We start from the raw sequence: 27,498 nt of genomic DNA on the forward strand, positions 1-27,498 counted from the left end.
CGGCGTTTGTTATATCCCCGGATGCTCCACAGTACGTACAAAATCCTAAACCGGAATGGACATCGGATGATAGAACACGGAATAATCTTGACAATATTGCCAAGGATATTCTATTCAAAGCCGTGGATGATACAATATTTCCGAAGATCCGAAAGTGTGCTACTACTAAAGAAATATGCGAAACTCTCATCAAAATTGGCGAAGGAGATGAACAAGAAAAAGAAAATAAGCTCACAATCGCCATGAAGAAGTTTGAAGATTTCAAAATGCTCTCACAGACATGGAAGCTCGAATGATCAAAATTCTTGGAGAAATTAATGATCTTGGCAAAAATATTAGCCAAAAAGAAATTAATCTCAAAATCCTACGAGGCTTACCATCTGCATGGGACATGAAGGTTACGGCTATGCGCGATCACCGAGATCTAAGAATGTTGTCAACAGACTAATTATTTAGTGATCTAAAAGCATATGAGTTCGAAATGAAGGCCAAAGACGATGATGTTCATGAAGCTCGAAATTCTGCTCTAATGGCCGAACAACCGTCAACCTCCAGGTCAGTAGAAAATAATGTTGATTTTATTACTGACGAACAGTTTGCTCTTTTTGATAAAAGATTTAAAAGGTTTATGCGAAAAGGAGACAACAAAAATTCTGTTCATGGAAAATTCATCTCTCGCATAACACAAGAAGAAAAAGTCGAAGAAAACAACAATTTGTGCTACAATTGCCGCAAACCCGGACATTTTAAAATAAATTGTCCATATCCGATCGTTAGCAAGTATCAAGGCAAAAATGTTGAATCTACGCCGAACAAATCCGAAAGCAAAAGGTTCAAGCGCGACAAAAGAAAAGCTCTCGTTAGCAACGAACCAAACGAAAATGATGATTCAGAGGATTCATCATCAAGCTATGAAAGTTCATGTTCGGATGATGATACGGCGCTAATATGCAAGTCAATTGAGTTGAGTACAAGTGAAGATTGTTTTATGGCTCTTGATTATGATTATCGCGTCTCAAATGGTTACAAATCGCCTTATCTTAATTCAATAGGATCAAGGTGGGTTTGGTTACCAAAAATCACTAACAGTGAAGGACCCAAGCAAGTATGGGTACCTCAAGTTAATTAATCTTTTTTTGCAGGATGTTTGGTACATCGATAGTGGTTGCTCACGCCACATGACTAGAAATAAAATCATATCTAGTGAATTTCAAAGAAATCGATGGACCAAATGTTATATTCGAAGGAAATCAAATTTATGGAATCACAAAAGGAGTTGGCACGATCAAGAAAAATGGATTAAAGATTGAAGATGTTTCATTTGTTGAAGGCTTGAAATTCAATTTGTTGAGCACTAATCAATTTTGTGATAAAGGCTATCTTGTAGAATTTTCTAAAGATAATTGCCTAAATAAAAATGAGCTCACAAATGATGTGGTACTCTCTGGAAAAAGACGAAAGAACATGTATGTTGTTGATTGGAGTACAAGCAAAGATTCAGTGTCCTTAATGGCCAAAAATTCGAATGAAGCTAATTGGGAATGGCACAGAAAGCTCAACCACTTAAACTTCAAGACTATCAATCAGCTTGCGAAGAAGAATCTAGTTGAAGGCTTGCCAGATATTATCTTCAAGAAGGACCAAGTGTGTGATGCATGCCAACGCGGAAAGCAAATCAAATCATCATTCAAATCAAAGACACACAAGTCAACGTCAAGACCGCTAAGCTTACTACATTTGGACTTATTTGGACCGGTTGATCCAATAAGTGTAAGTGGTAAGAAATATACTCTCGTTGTTGTTGATGATTTTTCTAGGTACACTTGGACCGTGTTTCTCAATAAGAAAAATGAAGTTGAGCAAGTTCTACCGAAGCTGTTGAAGCAACTACAAAATGAGAAAGAATTGCAAATATCAAAAATACGAACGGATCGTGGAACCGAGTTCGTGAATGGAGTTATACAAGCTTTTTGCAATTCACATGGAATTTCTCATCAATTATCTGCCGCAAGAACACCGCAACAAAACGGTGTTGCCGAAAGAAGAAATCGGACGCTCAAAGAAGCCGCACGAGTGATAATTAGTGCAGTCGATCTCCCGAAACGATATTGGGCGGAAGCTATCAACACTGCTTGCTACACGCAAAATTGAAGCATGATCCATAAGCAATACAAGAAGATGCCATACGAGCTATATAAAGGGAGAAAACCAAATATTGGTTATTTTCATATTTTTGGATGCAAATGTTTTATTCATATTAATGATAAATTGCATCTAAAAGCTTTTGATGAGCGTGCAGATGAAGGAATTTTTCTAAGATATTCAGCTACCAGCAAGGCGTTCAGAGTTTTGAATAAAAGATCAATGGTGGTTGAAGAATCCATAATGGCGCTCTGGGCGAAGAATTTGAACAAAATGGTAACAAGTGTCATATTGTGATACGTTTGAAGATGATGTTTTGCAGGGATTGGATGAGTTGGAAATTAATTCTCTAGAAAATCTCATCCCTCATCCAGAAGAAGTTGGAAATTCTTTTAATAATAATTTTGGAGGTGAAGCCGCACGTGAAAATGGAGATGCAGTACGGGTTGAAGTTGGTGATCCAGTTAGTGATCAAGTTACTGGTGAAGTTGGTAATCAATTTCAAGAAGAATTAATTGAGGAAATTCGAACCAACACTGCTAGTACACAACAAATGGGATCCACTCAGTACCATGCACCCATTTGAACCAGATTTAAGATGGCTCAAAAATCACCCTCCAGAATTAATTATTGGGAATATTCATGAAGGCGTGAAAACAAGATCATCTACCATGGAAGCATTGTTCACATGTTATCTATCTCAAATTGAACCAAAAGAAGTGGACGAAACTCTTAATGATCCGGATTGGATAAATGCTATGCAAGAAGAGCTCGATCAATTCAAAAGAAATGATGTTTGGGAACTTGTTCCAAGACTGGCGAACCACAATGTTGTAGGAACCAAATGGGTCTTCCAGAACAAAGCAAACGAAGAAGGCGTGATTGTTAGGAATAAATCAAGGCTCGTTGCAAAAGGATACTCTCAAGAAGAAGGAATAGATTTTGATGAAACTTTGGCACCGGTAGCCCGACTTGAAGCAATCAGAATTTTCCTAGCCTACGCCGCACACAAAGATTTCACCATTTATCAAATGGAAGTGAAAAGCGCATTCTTGAATGGTCTACTCCAAGAAGAAGTTCATGTCGAACAACCGCCAGGTTTTGATGTAAAAGGCGAAGGTGATAAAGTCTACAAACTTAAAAAGGCATTGTATGGGTTGAAACAAGCACCTCGAGCTTGGTATGATACTTTGTCAATGTTCTTGATAAGCTGTGGATTCACCAAAGACCTTGTTGACAAAACTTTATTCACTGCCCAAGAACACAGTAAAGCCACTAGTAGATTTGCGTTTATTCGGATCGCTAGCCCAATCTAAGTCAGAATAGGCGTGAATATCCATAGATGTAGACCGAGACATACGCAGGCCAAGATTAAGGGTGCCTTTGACATACCGCAGGACTCTCTTTAGATAGGCCAAGTCTGTAGTAGTGGGAGCATGTATATGTTGACACAATAGATTAACAGCATAAGATAGATCCGGACGAGTTATCGTAAGATACTGGAGAGCACCAGCAAGACTCCTGTATAGTGTTGGATCGGCATATGGAACGGCCACGTCGTCTGTGATTTTCGCAGAAGAGACAGCCGTGATTACTGGCTTGCAGTCCACCATGCCAGCACGTTTGAGAATATCCTTCATGTACCGTTGCTGGGATAAAAGCATACCGCTAGATAACGGGACAGTTTCTATTCCCAAGAAGAAAGAAGGCACACCCATATCACGAACCTTAAATTCAAGTGCTAATTTATCAATAAGAGCAGTAACACATCTAAGTCAGAACCTGATGCGGCCCAACATAATGAAGATCCATCAAGAGTACCAATTGGGCAAATCACAAGGTCCAAGTCCAAACGATTAAGACAACTCTTCATTGGTGATATTCAAAGATGGTAGAAATCCAAGTCAAGCCCATTTGCAAAAGATGAAGAAGAATTCAAGGCTTTTTATAATTGTTTAAGTGCTGATTTTGGTGATTAAATTAGCCCCAAATCAGCCCTATTATTTTTGGTCATCATTAATTTAAATTGTTTGGCATAAAAGAGAAAACACTAGTTGTATTTAGAAAGGATTCCTTAAATCCTTTTCTAAATAAAACTCTGTTTACTTGTTTTCTAGATTAGGTTTAGGACTCTTTTTTCCATTGTATTTAGAATTATAATGCTGCCCCTATACCTATAAATAGGGCACATCCATATTAGTTTCACAGAGGCTTTAATTCAATAAAATTCTTAAGTTTTTCTTTACACTTGTGTAAGAATCCTTATGGCTAATTGTGGACTCAATTAGTGGCTAGTCGTGGACTCGACTAGCAAATTGATTCGTGGACTGGAAAAAATCTTACTTTCTTCAACCTTAGATTTAGGTTCGTGGACTCGTTCTTGAATCGAAGGAAACTAGATCCGACTCTAGTTGATTGAAGATTGCAACATCGAGGTAAAGATTTGGTTTCGAGGACGAATCCTTTTCCAGAAGGGGAGATTAATAAGAACCGGTACACATGGATTCCAATAAGGGTCTATAGTGGGCTCATCACAAGGCCCATAACAACATCCTTAAAGAATCATTGGTGGAAGAAACAAAAAAGGCCCAATAATAATTCCATTCGATAGAGGAAAGTATTATAGTGGCCCATTTCAAGTGATATAGTGGATCGAAGACAATCCTTACAAGATTCGTGGTCGAATCATTTTCAAGATAGGGAGGATGATGCGGCCCAACATAATGAAGATCCATCAAGAGTATCAATTGGGCAAATCACAAGGCCCAAGTCCAAACGATTAAGACAACTCTTCATTGGTGATAATCAAAGATGGTGAAAATCCAAGTCAAGCCCATTTGCAAAAGATGAAGAAGATTTCAAGGCTTTTTATAATTGTTTAAGTGCTGATTTTGGTGATTAAATTATCCCCAAATCAGCCCTATTATTTTTTGTCATCATTAATTTAAATTGTTTGGCATAAAAGAGAAAACACTAGTTGTATTTAGAAAGGATTCCTTAAATCCTTTTCTAAATAAAACTCTGTTTACTTGTTTTCTAGATTAGGTTTAGGACTCTTTTTTCCATTGTATTTAGAATTATAATGTTGCCCCTATACCTATAAATAGGGCACATCCATATCAGTTTCACAGAGGCTTTAATTCAATAAAATTCTTAAGTTTTTCTTTACACTTGTGTAAGAAACCTTATGGCTAATTGTGGACTCAATTAGTGGCTAGTCGTGGACTCGACTAGCAAATTGATTCGTGGACTGGAATCAATCTTACTTTCTTCAACCTTAGATTTAGGTTCGTGGACTCGTTCTTGAATCGAAGGAAACTAGATCCGACTCTAGTTGATTGAAGATTGCAACATCGAGGTACTTGAAGCTACATGGGATTCTTCCAAGTCTTTGAGGATTCGAGACAAAGGGTTTCTCGTGAGGTTTAAGGTATTTTGATCCATCTCTATCTTTGCATTGAGAGTAATCTTGGGACAATATTCCATTTTATTTGGAATATTCCATGGTTCAAATATATTACCATAGCACAAGCATTCTCTCTAATTGACCCTTTAGTACAAAATATATTTTCTCTTTGAGATTCATCTTCTTTTAAAGGGTGAACATTCAAAACCTCCTTAACAACAACAGTATGACTAGACTCACTAGCAACATATTTAGAATCAGAATCTAAAGGTATGAATGGTTCTCCCTCAACATGTTCATTGAGAGTTTCAAAATGGTCACATACCTCATCCTTAGACTTATATTCAAGACAAGAAGCAAAATTTTCAGATTGTTTTGTTATCTTAACTACCCTCTTGTTAGGGCAATCATGAGCTATGTGGCCTCTCCCATTACATCTATAACAAATCAATTCTCTATCATGTTGAGGCGTCACTGCCTCACTTGCCTTTTCCTTACCGTTGTCTCGTGAATCATCTCTTGGAGGAGGATTTTCATCACGCCTTTGAAGGGTGGAACAAGTGTTGTTCCATCTTGATGCAATATTGTAGGACTTGTGCATTTTCAATTCTTTAATTTTTGCCTCAGATTCACGTGCAGCATACAAGGCATCATAAAGGGTGTCATATCTCTGAATACTCATTCCACATCGAATTTCTAAGTTCAATCCATGTACAAAACGAGCAACAGTTTTTGTCTCTTCTTCATGTATATTTCCCTGTTTAAGCAAAATATTTATAGTTTGGTGGTACTCATCAACTGACTTTGTTCCTTCCACCATTCCCTGCAATTTTCTTTCAAGATCATACAAAAAAAATTTAGGACGAAAGGTTAGGCGCATATCTTCCCTCACTTGAACCCAAGATTCATAAGGAATAAAATTAGCAACTCTCTCTCCATTTCTTTTTCGCCACCAAGATAATGCATAACCCTTAAAAGAAATGGAGAGAGAGTTGCTAATTTTATTCCTTATGAATCTTGGGTTCAAGTGAGGGAAGATATGCGCCTAACCTTTCGTCCTAAATTTTTTTTGTATGATCTTGAAAGAAAATTGCAGGGAATGGTGGAAGGAACAAAGTCAGTTGATGAGTACCACCAAACTATAAATATTTTGCTTAAACAGGGAAATATACATGAAGAAGAGACAAAAACTGTTGCTCGTTTTGTACATGGATTGAACTTAGAAATTCGATGTGGAATGAGTATTCAGAGATATGACACCCTTTATGATGCCTTGTATGCTGCACGTGAATCTGAGGCAAAAATTAAAGAATTGAAAATGCACAAGTCCTACAATATTGCATCAAGATGGAACAACACTTGTTCCACCCTTCAAAGGCGTGATGAAAATCCTCCTCCAAGAGATGATTCACGAGACAACGGTAAGGAAAAGGCAAGTGAGGCAGTGACGCCTCAACATGATAGAGAATTGATTTGTTATAGATGTAATGGGAGAGGCCACATAGCTCATGATTGCCCTAACAAGAGGGTAGTTAAGATAACAAAACAATCTGAAAATTTTGCTTCTTGTCTTGAATATAAGTCTAAGGATGAGGTATGTGACCATTTTGAAACTCTCAATGAACATGTTGAGGGAGAACCATTCATACCTTTAGATTCTGATTCTAAATATGTTGCTAGTGAGTCTAGTCATACTGTTGTTGTTAAGGAGGTTTTGAATGTTAACCCTTTAAAAGAAGATGAGTCTCAAAGAGAAAATATATTTTGTACTAAAGGGTCAATTAGAGAGAATGCTTGTGCTATGGTAATATATTTGAACCTTGGAATATTCCAAATAAAATGGAATATTGTCCCAAGATTATTCTCAATGCAAAGATAGAGATGGATCAAAATACCTTAAACCTCACGAGAAACCCATTGTCTCGAATCCTCAAAGACTTGGAAGAATCCCATGTAGCTTCAAGTACCTCGATGTTGCAATCTTCAATCAACTAGAGTCGGATCTAGTTTCCTTCGATTCAAGAACGAGTCCACGAACCTAAATCTAAGGTTGAAGAAAGTAAGATTGATTCGAGTCCACGAATCAATTTGCTAGCCGAGTCCACGACTAGCCACTAATTGAGTCCACAATTAGTCATAAGGTTTCTTACACAAGTGTAAAGAAAAACTTAAGAATTTTATTGAATTAAAGCCTATTTCAAACTGATATGGATGTGCCCTATTTATAGGTATAGGGCAGCATTGTAATCTAAATACAATGGGAAAAAGAGTCCTAAACCTAATCTAGAAAACAAGTAAATAGAGTTTTATTTAGAAAAGGATTTAAGGAATCCTTTCTAAATACAACTAGTGTTTTCTCTTTTATGCCAAACAATTTAAATTAATGATGACCAAAAATAATAGGGCTGATTTGGGCCTAATTTAATCACCAAAATCAGCACTTAAACAATTATAAAAAGCCTTGAAATCTTCTTCATCTTTTGCAAATGGGCTTGACTTGGATTTCCACCATCTTAGAATATCACCAATAAAGAGTTGTCTTAATCGTTTGGACTTGGGCCTTGTGATTGGCCCAATTCGTACTCTTGATGGATTTTCATTATGTTGGGCCGCATCACCGAAGAAGCCCGTTGGTATCCGAACCCCGGAATGGAACGACGCCGATTACACGGTAATCGGAGGTAAAGCCCTCGAACCCGACCAATTCTCTCCGGAATTGGTCGATATGCTTAAATTTCAAGGACTCTTGGATACATATCTCTCCATCAAAGGGGATACGTACCCCGACTTAGTGAAAGAGTTCTATCACCACTTAGTGGCCACCAAACGGGGTGATAAAGTGGAAATCACCGCAAAAGTCTGGGGCAAGGAGATAGTACTCTCCGAGGGCCGCTTGGCCAAACTCCTAAAGCTGACCACCACAGGTGTGTCGGATTACGACCGAAAGGGATGGATTGGTACCCAAGGCACGGGGTATATGGACTACCTCGGGTACCTACTAGGAAAGGAAGAAGGCTTCACCTCGGCCACCCGGCCAAACAGGAAATGGCTAACGGCCGAACGAAAGATACTAGTCATGATTGTGTCTGATAGCTTCTTGCCCACGAACAACAAAAGCAAGGTTGTGGGAAGTTTGGAGTGTACTTTTGCCTACTTCCTAAACCCACCGGCCCTCATGTTGAAGCACATGGGGTTTTGCAAGACTAGCAACCGGCTTAGTCTACCTTACGGGATGATCCTCAATTGGATCATGGAGAAAAAGGGAGTGGACCTAACCACACAGAGATCAAACCCGTAAGCGGCATGGTTTTCAATGCACAGAACCTCCGTCGCAATGACATCTACTACACCGAAAGGTGACAGTACATCACCCTCGACGAGATTTGCCTTAAACCCGAGGAGGAGCGAAGAGAATTGGTTGATCAACTGGATATCTCCAACAAGAAACTTAAACGGGCAATGCAAGATTGTGGGGGACTAGAGGGAGATGAGGAACAGGAAGAGGATAGCGAGCTTAATCCACCGGCACCTACACGAGCAAGAGGAAACCCAAGGGGCCAAAACGAAGGGTCCGTCAACGAGCGCATCCTCGCACAGCTCACCCGGAAAAACCAAATCATGGACGAAGGGTTCTCGTCCCTAATCCGCATGCCACGCGCTTTGGACCAAAGGGTAGCAGCAATCGAGACCGTATTGGGCACTCGCGGGGCATCCAGCTCGGGAGCAGGGGACCAAGGTAGACCCAAACTTTCTAAATCATCACTTCACCAGAGATCCAATCTACCCCAGCAAAAGATAACACGTGGGGGCCACGTTCCTAATCAGGAGGCCCAAATACGTGACGTCCAGGGGTGAAAGAATAGATCCACGCACCGACTTCGGGGACGAAGCCTCTTGTAAGGGGGGGGGGGGGGACAGTGTAACACCCCGTGTTACGACCCCTAAAACCAAATTAATTAATTAATTACTAACCCTAAAAAGGGAATTAAAATCCATTAATTAACTAAAAAGGGGTCCACCATAGTCCATGGACCCATATCCCTAAACCCAACCCCTTAGTCCTATAAGGAATGGAAGTGGCAAGCCCATACCATTTAGACCCTAATTAGGACTCTTAGGTATATAAATAGGGACATAAGAGGCACCTAGAACTCACTCCACAATAACTTTCACCACACAAGAATTCCCATGGGAGAAATCAAGAAAGAAGAAATCTTAAAGAAAGACCCTTCATAGCCAAGGAAATTAATAAGGCTAAGACGTAACCCATGTCTCAACAAAACCTATTTTCCTTGCTATATTCTCCTTCTTTGGCTCCCTCTATATACTTGTGTCTTGATGAATTTCTTTATGATATTCGTGATATAATCTTGTTGATTGATGTGATGATTTTATGTGCGATCTTGATGTTAAAAAGAGGTTCTTGATATTTATGTGATGATTCTTGATAAATCTTGATGTTTCTTGATGATAGAGATAAAATATGATTTTAATGATTTGGGTGGATTAGAGCCCTAGGATGGATTGGGAATTTGTATTGTGATGTTTCTGATTTATATTCGGGTGGGAATTTGCATGTTCGGGCGTTATTTATGTTTAGAAGTCATGTAAGGATGTATTCAATATGATCCTTGTTTTGATCTGTTAATTGCCAACGTGGTGTCGTTATTTATGTATAAAAGTGTCTAAGCATGGTTTCGGGTTCCACAAAGGATCCCGGGACGCGTATTTGATAAAAGAGTCAGTGGGTGGTAGGTGGGGGTATGGGTACCCGCCACCAACCCGCTGCCCGAGAATCACCGCCAGGCAGCGGGCAGACGCCTGACCGCCGGCCACCCGCTGCCCGGAAGGCCATCGCCGGCGGGCAGCCGGCGGGTGACCCCCACCCACCGCTACCCGCTGGTCCGTTACCCACCCCGGGTCCTCGGCTTCCCCGTTTGATGTTCCCCATTCCCCGTGGTGTCCCAACGGACCCCGTTTGTCGTGCTTGAGTCTAGTTTGATGTTTCTGATTCCATTCTTTGGATAAAAGAGTCTTAGGAATTGCATGCTAGTGAATCGGTAACCCGTTGGCCTAGGAGAAGAATGCATGAACCCCTTAGGGCTACTCTTAGTATGTGAATGATCACACTTAAGTTTATTTATACACCTCCCCCTTCCCAATGTGTTAATATGTGTTACGATGTGTTATGTGATGCATGATTCCCCAATTTGGTTGCGATCAAATTGGCTATACGGGCAGTTGGATGGGTTGAGAACCATACCAACTGTTAACTAGGCCGGTTGCGATCGATCAGGAATATAAATATTATATACGGCTACGGTCCACTGTTTGGTTGCGATAAAAGGTTTTACATGAGCTGCGGTTCATCTTCGTGGCTGCGGTCAGTGATTCACTTCTTGGGCTACAGCCCACGGGCCTCGTGTGCGGATGGTCCACTGACTGGACGCGCCAGCGGTGTGTAGGGTCACCAGCCTGAGGAAAACCATAGTCCTCCGAATGAGTGATCAGGCGGTGTGTAGGGCTATGGTCGGCTCCGATCCACCGAGTGAAGGGCCAGCGGTGTGTAGGGTCGTAGTCTCCGAGGATCTTTGCCCACCGACTGAGTCCCTCAGCGGTGTGTAGGGCTTGATCCACTACGATCCACTGGCTGTGCTCGTCAACGGTGTGTAGGGTCGTAGTCCCCAAAAGAGGATCATAGTCCACCAACTGAGCGCGTCATCGGTGTGTAGGGCTGTGATCCGCCGTCGAGCTTTCGGCTGTCTGTACGGTTGGTTGCGATCAACCCCTTCATGCTGCAGTATGAGGTAGGGTGCTGCGGGGCCATGTTAGTGCTATACGCACTAACCCGCATGTTCGGGGCATGTGATTGGTCCCGTGGTGCCACCAAGGTGTGCTTGCGTGATTTGAATGATGATGATTTGAATGATGACTTGAATGACGAATGCATGATGATTAAATGATGATGTGGATGATTTGAAAGTAAACTGTGACCGTAGATACATGTTCTTTATGATGTTGTCTCTATATAACTGTTTATCATGATTGAATGTGCTTACCCCTACTTGCTGAGTCTATCCCTGATTTTAAAGCTAGAGTCCCCTAAGTATATCTCTTCCTGCTTCAAAATGGTTTTCGTATATATATATATATATATATATATATATATATATATATATATATATATATATATATATATATATATATATATATATATATATATATATATATATATATATATATATATATATATATATATATATATATATATATATATATATATATATATATATATATATACCTATATTGTATTTCAACGCGTTGGAGTGGGTTATCAGCATCATTCGCTGAACAGAGATATCTTTGGCTTTCAGGCACAGATGAGTAGACACTGGAGCGCGCAAGAGATCTGGAGCGTAGATTAGTTAGTTTCCCTTTCGGCCTGCGTGCCATGATTATGTATTGACATTGCTTTGAGGTTGTTTAGTTAGTTTAGCCTGTGCATCTGAGTTTTCCAGCTCAGATGTGGCATAGCACCCCGCACTCTTATGTTAATTTTGGGTTTATTATTTTGTAAACCGCTTCATCCAGGTGAACATCCTACCCAAGTGTTGTTGAATACTATTGATTTTTGGGTACACGTGCACGTCTTGCCGGTGGGGTATCGAACGGACAATGTTCTAGAGAAAGTCGGGGACTTTCTTGGGCTGTTTGTGGGGCTGGATGAGAGGAATTTTGTGAGGCCCTGGACAACGTTTTATAGGGTCAAGGTTACGGTGGAGGTTTCGGCTCTACTGAAGACACGTATGAAGATGATTTTGCGTGACAAATCTTGGACATGGGTAAATTTTCGGTATGAATATTTACATATGTTTTGTTTCTTTTTTGGGAAGTTAGGGCATACAGATAAATTTTGCTTAGATGCCCGTGTGTCCGGTTTGAAGCCGGCTCAATATCCGTTTGGATTAAGTTTGAAGGCTGGGGGTAATCCCTCGGCAAAGGCAGTTGGGGAGAGCTGGATACAGAGAGGGGAGAGGATGCATCGTGGCTTGGGTTTTGGTAAGGCGGCTGATTTTGCAGTCCGGGGTGCGGGATCACAACTGGGGCAGGTGGCCGGGGGGTTACCGTACTCGGGTGATGTGCGGCAGTTCAGGCCGGGAATGGGGGGTGTTGGGGCCGGCATGTCTAGGTCGGCCAATGCCGCGGCTGGGGTTGCTCGGGTGGGGGAGGATGAGGGTGTGTGGTTTGATCCGAAGCGGAGGAGTGGGGAGAATGGTGAGGTGGCGGGTGGAGTGGGGGCAAGTGAGGGGGTGATGTTAGTAGACTCTTCTTGTTTGGCGGGACCTGTGGAGCAGGCCCGCCCTCCACAATGAGTGTCCTAACGGGAGATGAATAGCCTAAGAGGCCATATGGATCCGATTTCCTTAGGACGTTTCAGGCAACTTGATGGGCAATTGAGTACCGTCCTGTTGCAAGAGGAGTCTTTTTGGAAGCAAAGGGCAAAGCAGCACTGGCTGCAAGGGGCGGATCGGAACACGAAGTTCTTTCATCTGTATGCCACGCACCGTAAACGAAAAAACTCCATTGTGAGGCTTAATGATGGGAATGGGGTATGGAAGGAGGGTGATGGGCTTGTTTCTTTAGTGACGGAGTATTATAAGCAGATTTTTCAGACAAATGGAGACATGGGTACTTTTCAAGTGGATACCTTATCTCCCCGTGTCACTCTGCTCAGAATGATGACTTGCTTCGCCCTTTCGAGCCTGCTGAAGTGAAACATGCTTTGTTCGCCATGGGTAAAGACAAATCGCCAGGACCGGATGGAATGAATTCGGGGTTCTATCAGTCTTTTTGGGATCTCATTGGTAAGGATTTTACTGATTTTGTTCTTGCATGTTTATCTCAATCTTCTTTTCCCCCCGAATTGAATGATGCCAATATTGTTCTGATCCCGAAAAATGCTACCCCTGAGTTAGTTACTGATTTGAGGCCTATTGCGTTATGCAATGTTGTGTATAAAGTAATGGCTAAGATGATAGCTAACCTATGAAACCACTATTGGATGGTATTGTCTCAGAGTCGTAGAGTGCTTTTCTTCCAGGTAGTCTTATTTCGGATAACATCCTTATTGCATCTGAGGTAGGTCACTATCTGAGAAGGAAACAGTTGGGCCAAGTGGGATGGGCAGCCCTGAAGCTAGACATGGCCAAAGCTTATGACCGAATGGAATGGAGGTTTGTGGAACGTATGTTGTTGGGGCTTGGTTTTGATGCTAAATGGGTTAATTTAATCATGTTATGTGTGCGAACAGTCAGGTATAGGGTCCTGGTCAATGGGAAACCAAGTGAGGAGATCTTGCCCACGAGGGGTCTAAGGCAGGGTGATCCACTTTCACCCTACCTTTTTATCATTTGTGCGGAGGGCTTGTCATTATTGTTGCAGGATGCCCAGGCTAAAGGACAGATCCATGGCTGCAGGGTGGCACGTGGGCCCCTCCCATCTCTCATCTCTTCTTTCCAGATGATAGCCTACTGTTCTTCAAGGCTAACATGCAGGAAACTATGGAGGTGAAACGTTGTTTGGAAGTATATGAGCAATACTCGGGCCAATCTGTCAATTTTCATAAGTCTAACATTTCTTTCAGTCGAAATACTGCGTTGTTAGACAGGGATGCTATTGCTATGGGTTTAGGGGTGGAGCAGGTGGAGGATTTTGGTAAATATTTGGGGCTCCTCTCAGTTGTTGGTAGGAACAAGAAATTTGTTTTTTCCTATGTGGAGCAGAAACTGGGACAGAGGTTTGGTTCATGGAATAAGAGGCTGCTTTCTATGGCAGATAAAGAGGTATTACTTAAAAGCGTTGCTCAAGCAATGCCTACGTACACTATGAGTATATTTCTGTTGCCTGTATCGTTATGTGCTTCTTTGGAAAGATTGATGAACAGGTATTGGTGGGGTAAGAGTACCACAGTGGATGGGATACATTGGATGGCCTGGAATAGGATGTGTGTGCCTAAGAAGCATGGTGGTATGGGTTTTAAGAAGCTGCATGAATTTAATTTGGCACTATTAGGGAAGCAGGGTTGGCGACTTTTAACCAATCCGGATTCCTTAATGGCCCGAATTTTTAAGGCAAGATATTATCGTGATACTACCTTCTATGAGGCCTCCTTGGGTGGTAATCCGAGCTATGTATGGAGGAGCATTATGGCAAGTCAGAACCTGATTCGCAGTGGTTGCAGGCACAGAATTGGAAATGGTAGAACAACCAAGGTATGGTCACACCCGTGGTTACCTGACGCCCAGAATCCGTTTGTGCTAATTGATCTAGTTGCACAACACCCGGATCTCATAGTAGCTGATCTGTTGAATCATGATCAGGGGAGATGGAACTATGAGTTGGTTTCTCAGTTGCTTGATCCCAGGGATGCTGAATTAATATTACAAATCCCTGTGAGTATTAATTTCAAGGATGACTGGTTTTGGAAAGGGGATATCAGGGGACAATATACGGTTAAAGATGGCTATAGATGCCAAGGGGAGTTGAGCACCACCCCAGACGCAGTATGGAACAACATTTGGAAGCTTAGGGTCCCTCCCAAGTGGAGGATTTTTCTATGGAAGGCCCTTTCTAATATTTTGCCAACTATTTGGTTAGAAGGAGAGTAGAGATTCATAATATTTGCCCGGCTTGTGGAGATTATGAGGAGGATATTATGCATATTTTATGCACTTGTATTTATGCTAGACGTGTGTGAAATGTTTCACGTCTTCTTATCCCTAATGTTGATGGTTATGATTTTATGCAATGGGTAGAGGCTTTGTTGGGAAGCTCAGCAATATCTGCTAGGTTTCTAAAAGAACAAATATATGGAATACTCTACGAAATTTGGAGAGCTCGGAATATGGCTGTTTGGAATTCTCTTCTACCGACCCTGATGAGGACACGACCACAACAATTTAAAAGATCATTATGTTGGTCCAAAAATATGAAGGAGAATGCCCTAGAAGTCCCATGGAACCTGATCATCATTGAAGCATAATTAAAACCTAGTTATTTTAGTGATTTAAAATGCATTTATGTTATATTTAATTAGTGACCTTTTGTTTACTTTACTATACCATGCCAAAATAATCAGAAGAAAATGTTAAGACATTTTTGTTGTCTCTCTTGTGTGTTGAGAGATGTTCTTTTAGGCTTATCAAGATAATACCAATCTTGTGGTGCCATCCATTCCTTATCACCTAAGACCAAGGTGTGGCGGAAATATCTTTATACAAAAACACAAAAATAATCCCATAACCAACCCCTACATCAACCAATTCCATCCCAACACCCATAAACCGTAATTGTTGTTCCTGTCATTTTGGTGAGGAAAAGATCGGGCAACCGGAGGACTCTTTGGTGAATCGAATCTCGAGTTCACCCCCGAAAGATCCATATCATCAAAGAGTGAGGGAATGATGAGAACACGACTACCACAATTTATAAGATCATTATGTTGGTTAAAAAGTATGAAGGAGAATTTTGGAGATTGAATCAAAATAAAATGTTAAGGCTGATGAGGACACGACCACAACAATTTAAAAGATCATTATGTTGGTCCAAAAATATGAAGGAGAATGCCCTAGAAGTCCCATGGAACCTGATCATCATTGAAGCATAATTAAAACCTAGTTATTTTAGTGATTTAAAATGCATTTATGTTATATTTAATTAGTGACCTTTTGTTTTCTTTATTTCTATGTTACTAGTTCAAGAGAGATGAATGTTCTTTAATGCCTTGTAAATAGTCTTCTATAAAAAGGAGGCTAAAACATCATCTTGTAGAGAGAATTGTTGGAGATTAATCAGAAGAAAATGTTAAGACATTTTTGTTGTCTCTTTGTGTGTTGAGAGATGTTCTTTTAGGCTTATCAAGATAATACCAATCTTGTGGTGCCATCCATTCCTTATCACCTAAGACCAAGGTGTGGCGGAAATATCTTTATACAAAAACACAAAAATAATCCCATAACCAACCCCTACATCAACCAATTCCATCTCCAACACCCATAAACCGTAATTGTTGTTCCTGTCATTTTAGTGAGGAAAAGATCGGGCAACCGGAGGACTCTTTGGTGAATCGAATCTCGAGTTCACCCCGAAAGATCCATATCAGACCCCCTCGCACCTATGTCACGCCTATCACGGTATTTGGTCTGCCTGGTCGTCAATCAACTCGCCGGCTACGCCACCCGTTCCGGCTGCTCCACCCGAACCGGCTGCTCCCCTCGATCCGGCTGCTCCTCTTGTTCCGCCTGCTTCCTTACTGCCGCCAGTACCGGAAGTGCCAACGTCACTGCTGCTGGGTGTAGTAAGCTGCTACGCTGATGCTGGATTCCATGGCACGTCCCCGTCATTTGGTTTTTATGTATGCAGTGCACAGGGTGGCTTTGTGGCGGCTGCTAACGGACCGCTTATATGCCCGTATGATCCCCTCCTAGTTGAAGCAATGGCAATACGAGAAGCTCTATCATGGCTACTAGACCACAATTTTCACGATGTTGTGGTTTTCTCGGACTCTGCGGTCCTAGTTTCTTGCTTTCGCGATGCGAGTACCTATCGTTCGTACCTAGGTGTTATATTAGATTCATGTTTACAGTTGTTTCGTTCTTTTCACTCTTGCTCCATTAAATTTGTACGCAGAGATTCCAATTCGGTAGCTCATGCCTTAGCAAAACATAATAGTGCAGTTGGCACTCGTTCTGTCTGGAGGGACTATCTTCCTTCCTTTGTTTCGTCTACAGTTTAATGCAACCTGATTTCCTTAGCTTTCAAAAAAAAAAAAAAGCTTTAAAAGTTTCAAAATTTCGGGGTGTTACATACCCCTCCCCCCCTCTAGACTTTCACCTTACCTCTTTTGGGACCAACAATTGGTATCAGAGCCTGTATCCTATTTGAGTCAGCTTATACCAACCTTTGGTATCAAAACACGTTGCCCAATTAGGTTAACTGTTTTTTACTGCTAGGCTGATCCATTCTACAAAGTGTGTGATTGGATTAATCTTTCATATCTCTCGTGATGATGATGAAGAAAGATTTAGCTCAAAATCTATTATTCTCACTTGATAAATTTGATGATTGAAAAGTTCGTATGCACCACACTTATCGGCTTTACACGATGAAATGTGGGAAGTTATTTACACTGGCCCTATAGAAATATTAAAAATCAATACGGCGTTTGTCATATCCCCGGATGCTCCACAGTACATACAAAATCCTAAATCGGAATGGACATCGAATGATAGAACACGGAATAATCTTGACAATATTGCCAAGGATATTCTATTCTAAGTCGTGGATGATACAATATTTTCGAAGATCCGAAAGTGTGCTACTGCTAAAGAAATATGCGAAACTCTCATAAAAATTTGCGAAGGAGATGAACAAGAAAAAGACAATAAGCTCACAATCGCCATGAAGAAGTTTGAAGATTTCAAAATGCTCTCAAATGAAAGTGTTGCAGACATGGAAGCTCGAATGATCAAAATTCTTGGAGAAATTAATGATCTTGGCAAAAATATTAGCCAAAAAGAAATTAATCTCAAAATCCTACGAGGCTTACCATCTGCATGGGACATGAAGGTTACGGCTATGCGCGATCACCGAGATCTAAGAATGTTGTCAACAGACTAATTATTTAGTGATCTAAAAGCATATGAGTTCGAAATGAAGGCCAAAGACGATGATGTTCATGAAGCTCGAAATTCTGCTCTAATGGCCGAACAACCGTCAACCTCCAGGTCAGTAGAAAATAATGTTGATTTTATGACTGACGAACAGTTTTCTCTTTTTGTTAAAAGATTTAAAAGGTTTATGTGAAAAGGAGACAACAAAAATTCTGTTCGTGGAAAATTCATCTCTCGCATAACACAAGAACAAAAAGTCGAAGAAAACAACAATTTGTGCTACAATTGCCGCAAACCCGGACATTTTAAAATAAATTGTCCATATCCGATCGTTAGCAAGTATCAAGGCAAAAATGTTGAATATACGCCGAACAAATCCGAAAGCAAAAGGTTCAAGCGCGACAAAAGAAAAGCTCTCGTTAGCAACGAACAAAACGAAAATGATGATTCGGAGGATTCATCATCAAGCTATGAAAGTTCATGTTCGGATGATGATACAGCGCTAATATGCAAGTCAATTGAGTTGAGTACATGTGAAGATTGTTTTATGGCTCTTGAAGCGGAGGAAGAAGAGGTAACATCTAATTCTTTCAATTCTGTTAATTCTTCTTTTTCTCGTGAATCTATTGACAATCTAATGCGAGAATGTCAAGAGATTATGCTCACTCATCCTCAACTCAAGGAGCGCAATAATGTTTTAATTCTTGAAAAAGAAGAAATGAATAAAAAATTGCAAGATGCTTTACTTGAAGTGAGTAAGTTGAAGAATGAAAATATTCATCTTCAAGAAGAGTGTAAAGCAAGAGAGGTTAGAGAACATAACCTTCGGGCAACCATTGCTACATTCACTAACTCGTCTAAATTATAGATAAGATGGTGAGCATGCAAAAGCCATCAGGAGATAGAACCGGAATCAGTTATGACTCCACATGTTCTCAAACCCCTCAAAATCTGACTAATTCTACTATTACTTTAAATAATAAAGTTCAAGTGGTAAAATTTGTTAAAAGTCAGAATAGCACGATGAGACAAGGACTTGGCTATCAAACAAAGGCAAAATTGAATGTTGAAAGGCCGAAACAATTCTATACTACGGCAAAGCAACAAAAATTCTTCAAGCAAAGATATGCCAAAGAGTCAAGTGCAAAAAGATTTCATAGAAAAGAGGGAAGCTTTTCTAGAAATAAAGTTGGGAGATTTTATCCCACTCAAAAGGATTGGTTGTGTAATAGATGTAATGATTTTTATAGACCAAAGCAACAATCCTCTTCCCAGGTGCCAAAATATAAAAATATTTTTCAAAACCCGACGCCAAAAATATTTTCTAAAGTGAGTTATGATTATCGCGTCTCAAATGGTTACAAATCGCCTTATCTTAATTCAATAGGATCAAGGTGGGTTTGGTTACCAAAAATCACTAACAGTGAAGGACCCAAGCAAGTATGGGTACCTCAAGTTAATTAATCTTTTTTTGCAGGATGTTTGGTACATCGATAGTGGTTGCTCACGCTACATGACTAGAAATAAATCATATCTAGTGAATTTCAAAGAAATCATTGCACCAAAAGTTATATTCGGAGGAAATCAAATTTATGGAATCACAAAAGGAGTTGGCACGATCAAGAAAAATGGATTAAAGATTGAAGATGTTTCATTCGTTGAAGGCTTGAAATTCAATTTGTTGAGCACTAATCAATTTTGTGATAAAGGCTATCTTGTAGAATTTTCTAAAGATAATTGCCTAAATAAAAATGAGCTCACAAATGATGTGGTACTCTCTGGAAAAAGACGAAAGAACATGTATGTTGTTGATTGGAGTACAAGCAAAGATTCAGTGTGCTTAATGGCCAAAAATTCGAATGAAGCTAATTGGGAATGGCACAGAAAGCTCAACCACTTAAACTTCAAGACTATCAATTAGCTTGCGAAGAAGAATCTAGTTGAAGGCTTGCCAGATATTATCTTCAAGAAGGACCAAGTGTGTGATGCATGCCAACGCGGAAAGCAAATCAAATCATCATTCAAATCAAAGACACACGAGTTAACGTCAAGACCGCTAAGCTTACTACATTTGGACTTATTTGGACCGGTTGATCCAATAAGTGTAAGTGGTAAGAAATATACTCTCGTTGTTGTTGATGAATTTTCTAGATACACTTGGACCATGTTTCTCAAGAAGAAAAATGAAGTTGAGCAAGTTCTACCGAAGCTGTTGAAGCAACTACAAAATGAGAAAGAATTGCAAATATCAAAAATACGAACGGATCGTGGAACCGAGTTCGTGAATGGAGTTATACAAGCTTTTTGCAATTCACATGGAATTTCTCATCAATTATCTGCCGCAAGAACACCGCAACAAAACGGTGTTGCCGAAAGAAGAAATCGGACGCTCAAAGAAGCCGCACGAGTGATGATTAGTGCAGTCGATCTCCCGAAACGATATTGGGCGGAAGCTATCAACACTGCTTGCTACACGCAAAATCGAAGCATGATCCATAAGCAGTACAAGAAGATGCCATACGAGCTATATAAAGGGAGAAAACCAAATATTGGTTATTTTCATATTTTTGGATGCAAATATTTTATTCATATTAATGATAAATTGCATCTAAAAGCTTTTGATGAGCGTGCAGATGAATGAATTTTTCTAGGATATTCAGCCACCAGCAAGGCGTTCAGAGTTTTGAATAAAAGATCAATGGTGGTTGAAGAATCCATACACGTTTTGATGAAAAATCACAGATCAATAATGGCGCTCTGGGCGAAGAATTCGAACAAAATGGTAACAAGTGTCATATTGTGATACGTTTGAAGATGATGTTTTGCAGGGATTGGATGAGTTGGAAATTAATTCTCTAGAAAATCTCATCCCTCATGCAGAAGAAGTTGGAAATTCTTTTAATAATAATTTTGAAGGTGAAGCCGCACGTGAAAATGGAGATGCAGTACGGGTTGAAGTTGGTGATCCAGTTAGTGATCAAGTTACTGGTGAAGTTGGTAATCAATTTCAAGAAGAATTAATTGAGGAAATTCGAACCAACACTGCCAGTACACAACAAATGGGATCCACCCAGTACCATGCACCCATTTGAACCAGATTTAAGATGGCTCAAAAATCACCCTCCAGAATTAATTATTGGGAATATTCATGAAGGCGTGAAAACAAGATCATCTACCATGGAAGCATTGTTCACATGTTATCTATCTCAAATTGAACCAAAAGAAGTGGACGAAACTCTTAATGATCCGGATTGGATAACTGCTATGCAAGAAGAGCTCGATCAATTCAAAAGAAATGATGTTTGGGAACTTGTTCCAAGACTGGCGAACCACAATGTTGTAGGAACCAAATGGGTCTTCCAGAACAAAGCAAATGAAGAAGGCGTGATTGTTAGGAATAAAGCAAGGCTCGTTGCAAAAGGATACTCTCAAGAAGAAGGAATAGATTTTAATGAAAATTTTGCACCGGTAGCCCGACTTGAAGCAATCAGAATTTTCCTAGCCTACGCCGCACACAAAGATTTCACCGTTTATCAAATGGAAGTGAAAACGCATTCTTGAATGGTCTACTCGAAGAAGAAGTTCATGTCGAACAACCGCCAGGTTTTGAGGTAAAAGGCGAAGGTGATAAAGTCTACAAACTTAAAAAGGCATTGTATGGGTTGAAACAAGAACCTCGAGCTTGGTATGATACTTTGTCAATGTTCTTGATAAGCTGTGGATTCACCAAAGGCCTTGTTGACAAAACTTTATTTATAATTCAAGATGATGATCATATTTTATTAGTGCAAATCTATGTTGATGATATTATTTTTGGAAGCACTAACAATTCTTTGTGTGAGAAATTTTCGAAGCTTATGCAGAATAAATTCGAAATGAGCATGATGGGTGAATTGAATTACTTCTTGGGCTTACAAGTCAAACAACTGAAAGAAGGAATATTCATCAATCAAGCAAAGTACACCCGCGACTTGATAAAGAAGTTTGGCCTTGATGGAAAATCATCGATCAAAATTCCAATGAGCACATCAATAATGCTAGACAAAGATGAAGATGGAAAGGATGTCTATCAAACAAAATATAGAGGAATGATTGGTTCTCTTCTATATCTTACTGCAAGCAGGCCGGACATTTCTTATGTTGTGAGAGTGTGTGCAAGATTCCAAGCAAATCCAAAAGAAAGCCACCTCACCGCAACAAAGAAGATCATACGATATCTGAAAGGCATAATCAATGTTGGATTGTGGTATCCAAAAGGTACAGATTTTACTCTAATGGGTTTTTCAGATGCAGATTTTGCAGGTTGCAAAATAGACAGAAAAAGCACTTCCGGGACATGCCAGTTCTTGGGGGGAAGGCTTGTTTCTTGGTTCAGCAAAAAGCAAAATTCCATCGCAACTAGTACCGCCGAGGCCGAATATATTGCTGCAGGAAGTTGTTGTGTGCAAATTTTGTGGATGAAGCAACAATTGAAGGATTACGGAGTTAATTGTGATGACGTTAGTATTTATTGTGATAATACTAGTGCAATCGCTATCACTCACAATCCGGTGCTTCACTCAAGAACCAAACATATCGACATTCGACATCACTTCATAAGGGATCACGTTGAAAAGAAAAATCTGAAGATCGAATATATCCCTACGGAAAACCAAGTTGCTGATATTCTCACGAAGCCTTTATGCTAAACGAGATTTTCTACCTTAAGGCACGAGTTGGGAATGATCGAAATGAGCTAAGTATCACTGGACTTAATCTCTCAATTTAAATTGATACTTGTGCTCAAAATAAATTGTTTTATATGATTATATGCATATGTTTATTCGAAATTTTTGTATAATAAAATTGCAATATGTGTTAGGAATTTAATTATGTATTTGCATGTGTTATTTAACGTGAAATCATATGCCATGCAAATTAATTTGATAAAATGTGCAATTCGTGATTATTTGACAATTTGTTTAGAATTGCATGATTTAATGTGTTATTTAATCTGCGAATGTTTGTTCATGTTTGTATAATTTAAATAATTTGTTTGCATGAACAATTTGCTTTAAAAATCTAAATTAATGTGTTTATTGCTTAACTTATGTGTTTCATGCATATGTGTTTATGTGATATAATTTGCTATAAAATGTTTTATAAATCTGAGCTGAAAGTTAATATATTTTGTTATTTTCTAAAATATTTTGGAATCTGATTTGTGTGCCAATTATATGAAGTTGTTTCTAAATATTAATTTGGAAAATGTGTGATAAATTTGTTAATTTCCAAAATGTGTTTAATTTGATTGGAAATTGTCGTGAAAATCACGTCAATGCTACTCAAAAGATATCCCAGGAGAATTTTCGTTGAAGAAAATTAAGATTGGAAGATTGCATGAATTTGACTTGGAGATCAAGTATCTATGGAAAGAAAGGAGTACATCAAAGATGATTGGAGATTTAACCAATAAGCTGTATGGACAAAGTGGAAGATGCCTAATTTATTATGCAAAATGGCTAAGGTAAAATTTGAGAAGCCAAAATTAATTAAGTCTGATGGAGTTATTAATTAAGTCTTGGAGTTTGGCAATTGAGAAGTGCACTTGGGAGCCGATTTCTAGAGCAATTATTAATTAAGTCTGATGGAGTTTGGCAATTGAGAAGCAATTGCACTTGGGACCCGATTTCCAGAGCAATTGAAATTGGGAGCTAGTTTCACATGGGAATCTTGGGAGCCAATGCATGAATTGAAATTGGGAGCCCAATTGCGAGCTAGTTTCACAAGGGAATCTTGGGAGCCAATGCATGAATTGAAATTGGGAGCCAATTGAGACTGTAGTATGTGATGCAATTTCAAATTGGGACTGATTCAAAGAAGACATTGAGATCAAATTGAATTGAAAGAAAACATTGAGATCAAATTGAATTGAAATGAAATTCAATACTAGGAGAAGTCTGGGAGCCAATTTCGAACTAAATAATTCAAATTGGGGAGCAATTGAAGCACCAGGTCAATTGGGTGCCAATTACAATGGATGATGCCCAAATCAGCTTTATTATTTGTGTTCATCATTATTTTAAATTGTTTGGAATTAAAGAGAAAATATTAGTTTGTATTTAGAAATGATTCCTTAAATCCCTTTCTAAATAGGACTATATTTAGTTGCTTTCTAGATTAGGTTTAGGACTCTTTTTGTATTTAGAAAAGGATTCCTTAAATCCATATCTAAATAGGACTATATTTACTTGCTTTGTAGATTAGGTTTAGGACTCTTTTTCCCATTGTATTTAGGATTACAATCCTGCCCTATACCTATAAATAGGGCACATCCATATTAGTTTTAGGAAGGCTTTAATTCAATAAAATTCTTAAGGTTTTCTTTACACTTGTGTAAGAACCCTTATGGCTAATTGTGGACTCAATTAGTGGCTAGTCATGGACTCGACTAGCAAATTGATTCGTGGACTCAAATCAATCTTACTTTCTTCAACCTTAGATTTAGGTTCGTGGACTCGTTCTTGAATCGAAGGAAACTAGATCCGACTCTAGTTGATTGAAGATTGCAACATCGAGGTACTTGAAGCTACATGGGATTATTCCAAGTCTTTGAGGATTCGAGACAAAGGGTTTCTCGTGAGGTTTAAGGTATTTTGATCCATCTCTATCTTTGCATTGAGAGTAATCTTGGGACAATACTCCATCTTATTTGAATCTTGGATTAGGTTCATATCAAATCTTCTAAACATTGTCTTCGACCCGTGTCATCACTTGAAACGGGCCACTTCTAATACTTTCCTCTATCGAATGGAATTTTTATTGGACTTTCTTGTTTCTTCCACCATTGATGCTTTAAGTATGTAGCTATGGGCCTTGAGATGAGCCCTCTATTTACCCTTACTGGATTCCATGTGTACTGGTTCCTATTATTCTCCCATTCTTGAAAAGGATTCGTTCTCGAATCTAAATCTTCAATGAAAGACAAAGTAGCAAGCTCACTTTCTGTTTTATCAGGCTCATGGAACTTTTTCTTGGGATGCTTGATACGAGTCGCTCAAATCATCATCCTACAATCAACAAGTAAGGCAATTAATCTAAGGACACATCAAGGAATTTAAACATTCTGGATGGTAATAATTCAACAAAATGAGACATATTAAATTTAGGCATCTTGTTTGAATTGTCAACAAGCACAAAATCTTTCCTCCTAGAGCTTAAGGGTAAACCAAACACAAAATCCATGGAAATATCAAGTAATGATTTAGATGTATTGTGGTGGTAAGTAGCACAATGATAAACATAAGATTCTACATCTTTTTTCTTCTTTGGCCAATGAAAATATCCATGCAAAACATCATCACTCTTTTGAAAACCAAATTGTCCCTTATGTAAATCAACAATTAAAGCATTTTCCAAAACAAAGCAAAAAGTGCCAATTCCATTGACTTTGAACCAAAACCAGTTGAGCAAGTAGTATTTGGCATAAGAAGTTTTCAAATGTGTCTTATAACTTCCTAGTGATTCCTTATCTCTATCAAATAAAGTTTTAGTAAAATCAAAGTTAAGGAGAAAACCAGAGGAATATCATAAGATATTTCCAAATGTGTCTTGAGAAGTCATTCTACACAAAACTGAGACCCAGATATTTCCAAGAAACGTGAGAAAACCAGAGGAATATCATATGAAGTTTGGGTACCCGTTTGCATGAAGTTGAAGCTCTATCAACGGCTAGCTTATCTCTTCTGACACTTTGCCAGAAGATAAGATAAGATCTCTGACAAAAAGATACAAGAATTCAAAAATGAGATCGTCTCTTTCTAATGGGCAGATTCTCATTACCAGCTATAAAATGCTGAAGATATGAAGACTTGAAGATCACGAACTCAGAGCAAGATATACGAAATAGAGCATAAAAAGAGCAAAGAGCAAAAATCTCATTTGGTACAGAGCATACCAAAAATCTTCAAGTGAGAAGTGAAAAAGAACTCAGAGAGCTTCAAAGAAAAATATTCTGAGAGTTCAAAAACAGAGCTAAACAGAGCATAAAAATCAAGTGCTTTACTTGATACTTTCAAAGAGAGAAAACACTCAGAGCGTTCAAGAGAAATCTTTCAGAGAGTGTTTCATCTTCATCAAAGAGACTAAGCGCATCATTGAAGATCAACTACAGAGTCTCGAAGTTAGCAAGACAACACTTGTTTTGGAGCAAAACAAGAGAAGGGAGGAAAGTAGCACGGAGCTGTGAAATCCTGGATTGTCACACGGAGCTGTGAGATCCGAAGCAGCAGTGTCGGAGGCACTGGGCGTGATTAGTGCGGGCTTTGTGATCAAAGCACTAGATCACGGGATACGTTTCTACCGGAGTGTGGAAGACGGGGGGAAAGTAACGCGGAGTCGTGAAATCCTAGGATAGTAGCGCGGCGACGTGAAACCCGAAGCAGCAGTGTGGTGTCACTGGGCGTGATTAGTGCGGGCTTGGTGATCAAAGCACTAGATCACGGAAATTCATTGTATCTTGAAACCAAGAAGTGGTGGATATAGTGAATTGCTCTTGGAGATAAGAGCAAGTGGAGTAGGAGGATTACACCACCTCTGAACCACTATATTTGTCTTGTGTTCTTTACTGCTTTCTTTACTTACTGCTCTTTACTTGCTCTACTCGAGATATAATTGTCACAATCTCACACACACTTTATCTTTATTTAATTCCGCTGTGCACCATACTGTAACAATCTAGTTAAGAGTTTTGGTTTATCTCTGGCTTAGCAATTGTTGTGCTGTGCAGAAAAGTTTGAAAGTCTATTCCCCCCCCCCCCTCTAGACTTTCACCTTACCTCTTTTGGGACCAACAAATTCCTAAATATTCTTGCGATTCTTTTCATAATTCCCATTGAATTTAGTTAAGGGATTTAGTTTGACCCAAATCCCTTAGCCTTTTTAAAATGGTCAATGGGGTTGACTTTGTGCTTTAAACCTTGTACTCTAGTCTTTATTCAAAAGAAAAGCCTTCTAGCTTTTTTGTAGAAAGAAGATGTCCTTTTTGGTAGTTTCACAACCTCTAACTTGGAAGCCAAGCCTTTTCTTAGACACTTTCACCCTAGCAACCCCTACACTAGCCAAAACTCTCTCTACACTTGTAACATCCGACTTTTCTATCTCTTAATCTCAACTCTAATCCAACCATTAACATAAACTAAGCAGCAAAAAATAAACTAAAAAGATAACTAGTGGGAATGTCACCGCCATAACCACCACTCTGTGTTGATTGCACAAACTAAGGGGTAATACTAGAAATAA

The 27,498-nt window shown here is 39.4% G+C and overlaps 1 protein-coding gene across 1 annotated transcript; it reads right to left on the reverse strand.

Moving 5' to 3' along the window:
- Positions 1–3,386: 3,386 nt before the first annotated feature.
- On the reverse strand, positions 3,387–3,860 carry LOC109170893 (uncharacterized mitochondrial protein AtMg00810-like). The gene has a single exon (XM_019320031.1). It carries the CDS (start codon positions 3,858–3,860, stop codon positions 3,387–3,389), a length of 474 nt encoding a protein of 157 aa, XP_019175576.1.
- Between the last annotated feature and the right edge of the window lie 23,638 nt (positions 3,861–27,498).

The sequence above is a fragment of the Ipomoea nil genome, unplaced genomic scaffold (genome assembly GCF_001879475.1).
Source record: "Ipomoea nil cultivar Tokyo-kokei standard unplaced genomic scaffold, Asagao_1.1 scaffold3377, whole genome shotgun sequence".
NCBI lineage: Eukaryota > Viridiplantae > Streptophyta > Magnoliopsida > Solanales > Convolvulaceae > Ipomoea > Ipomoea nil.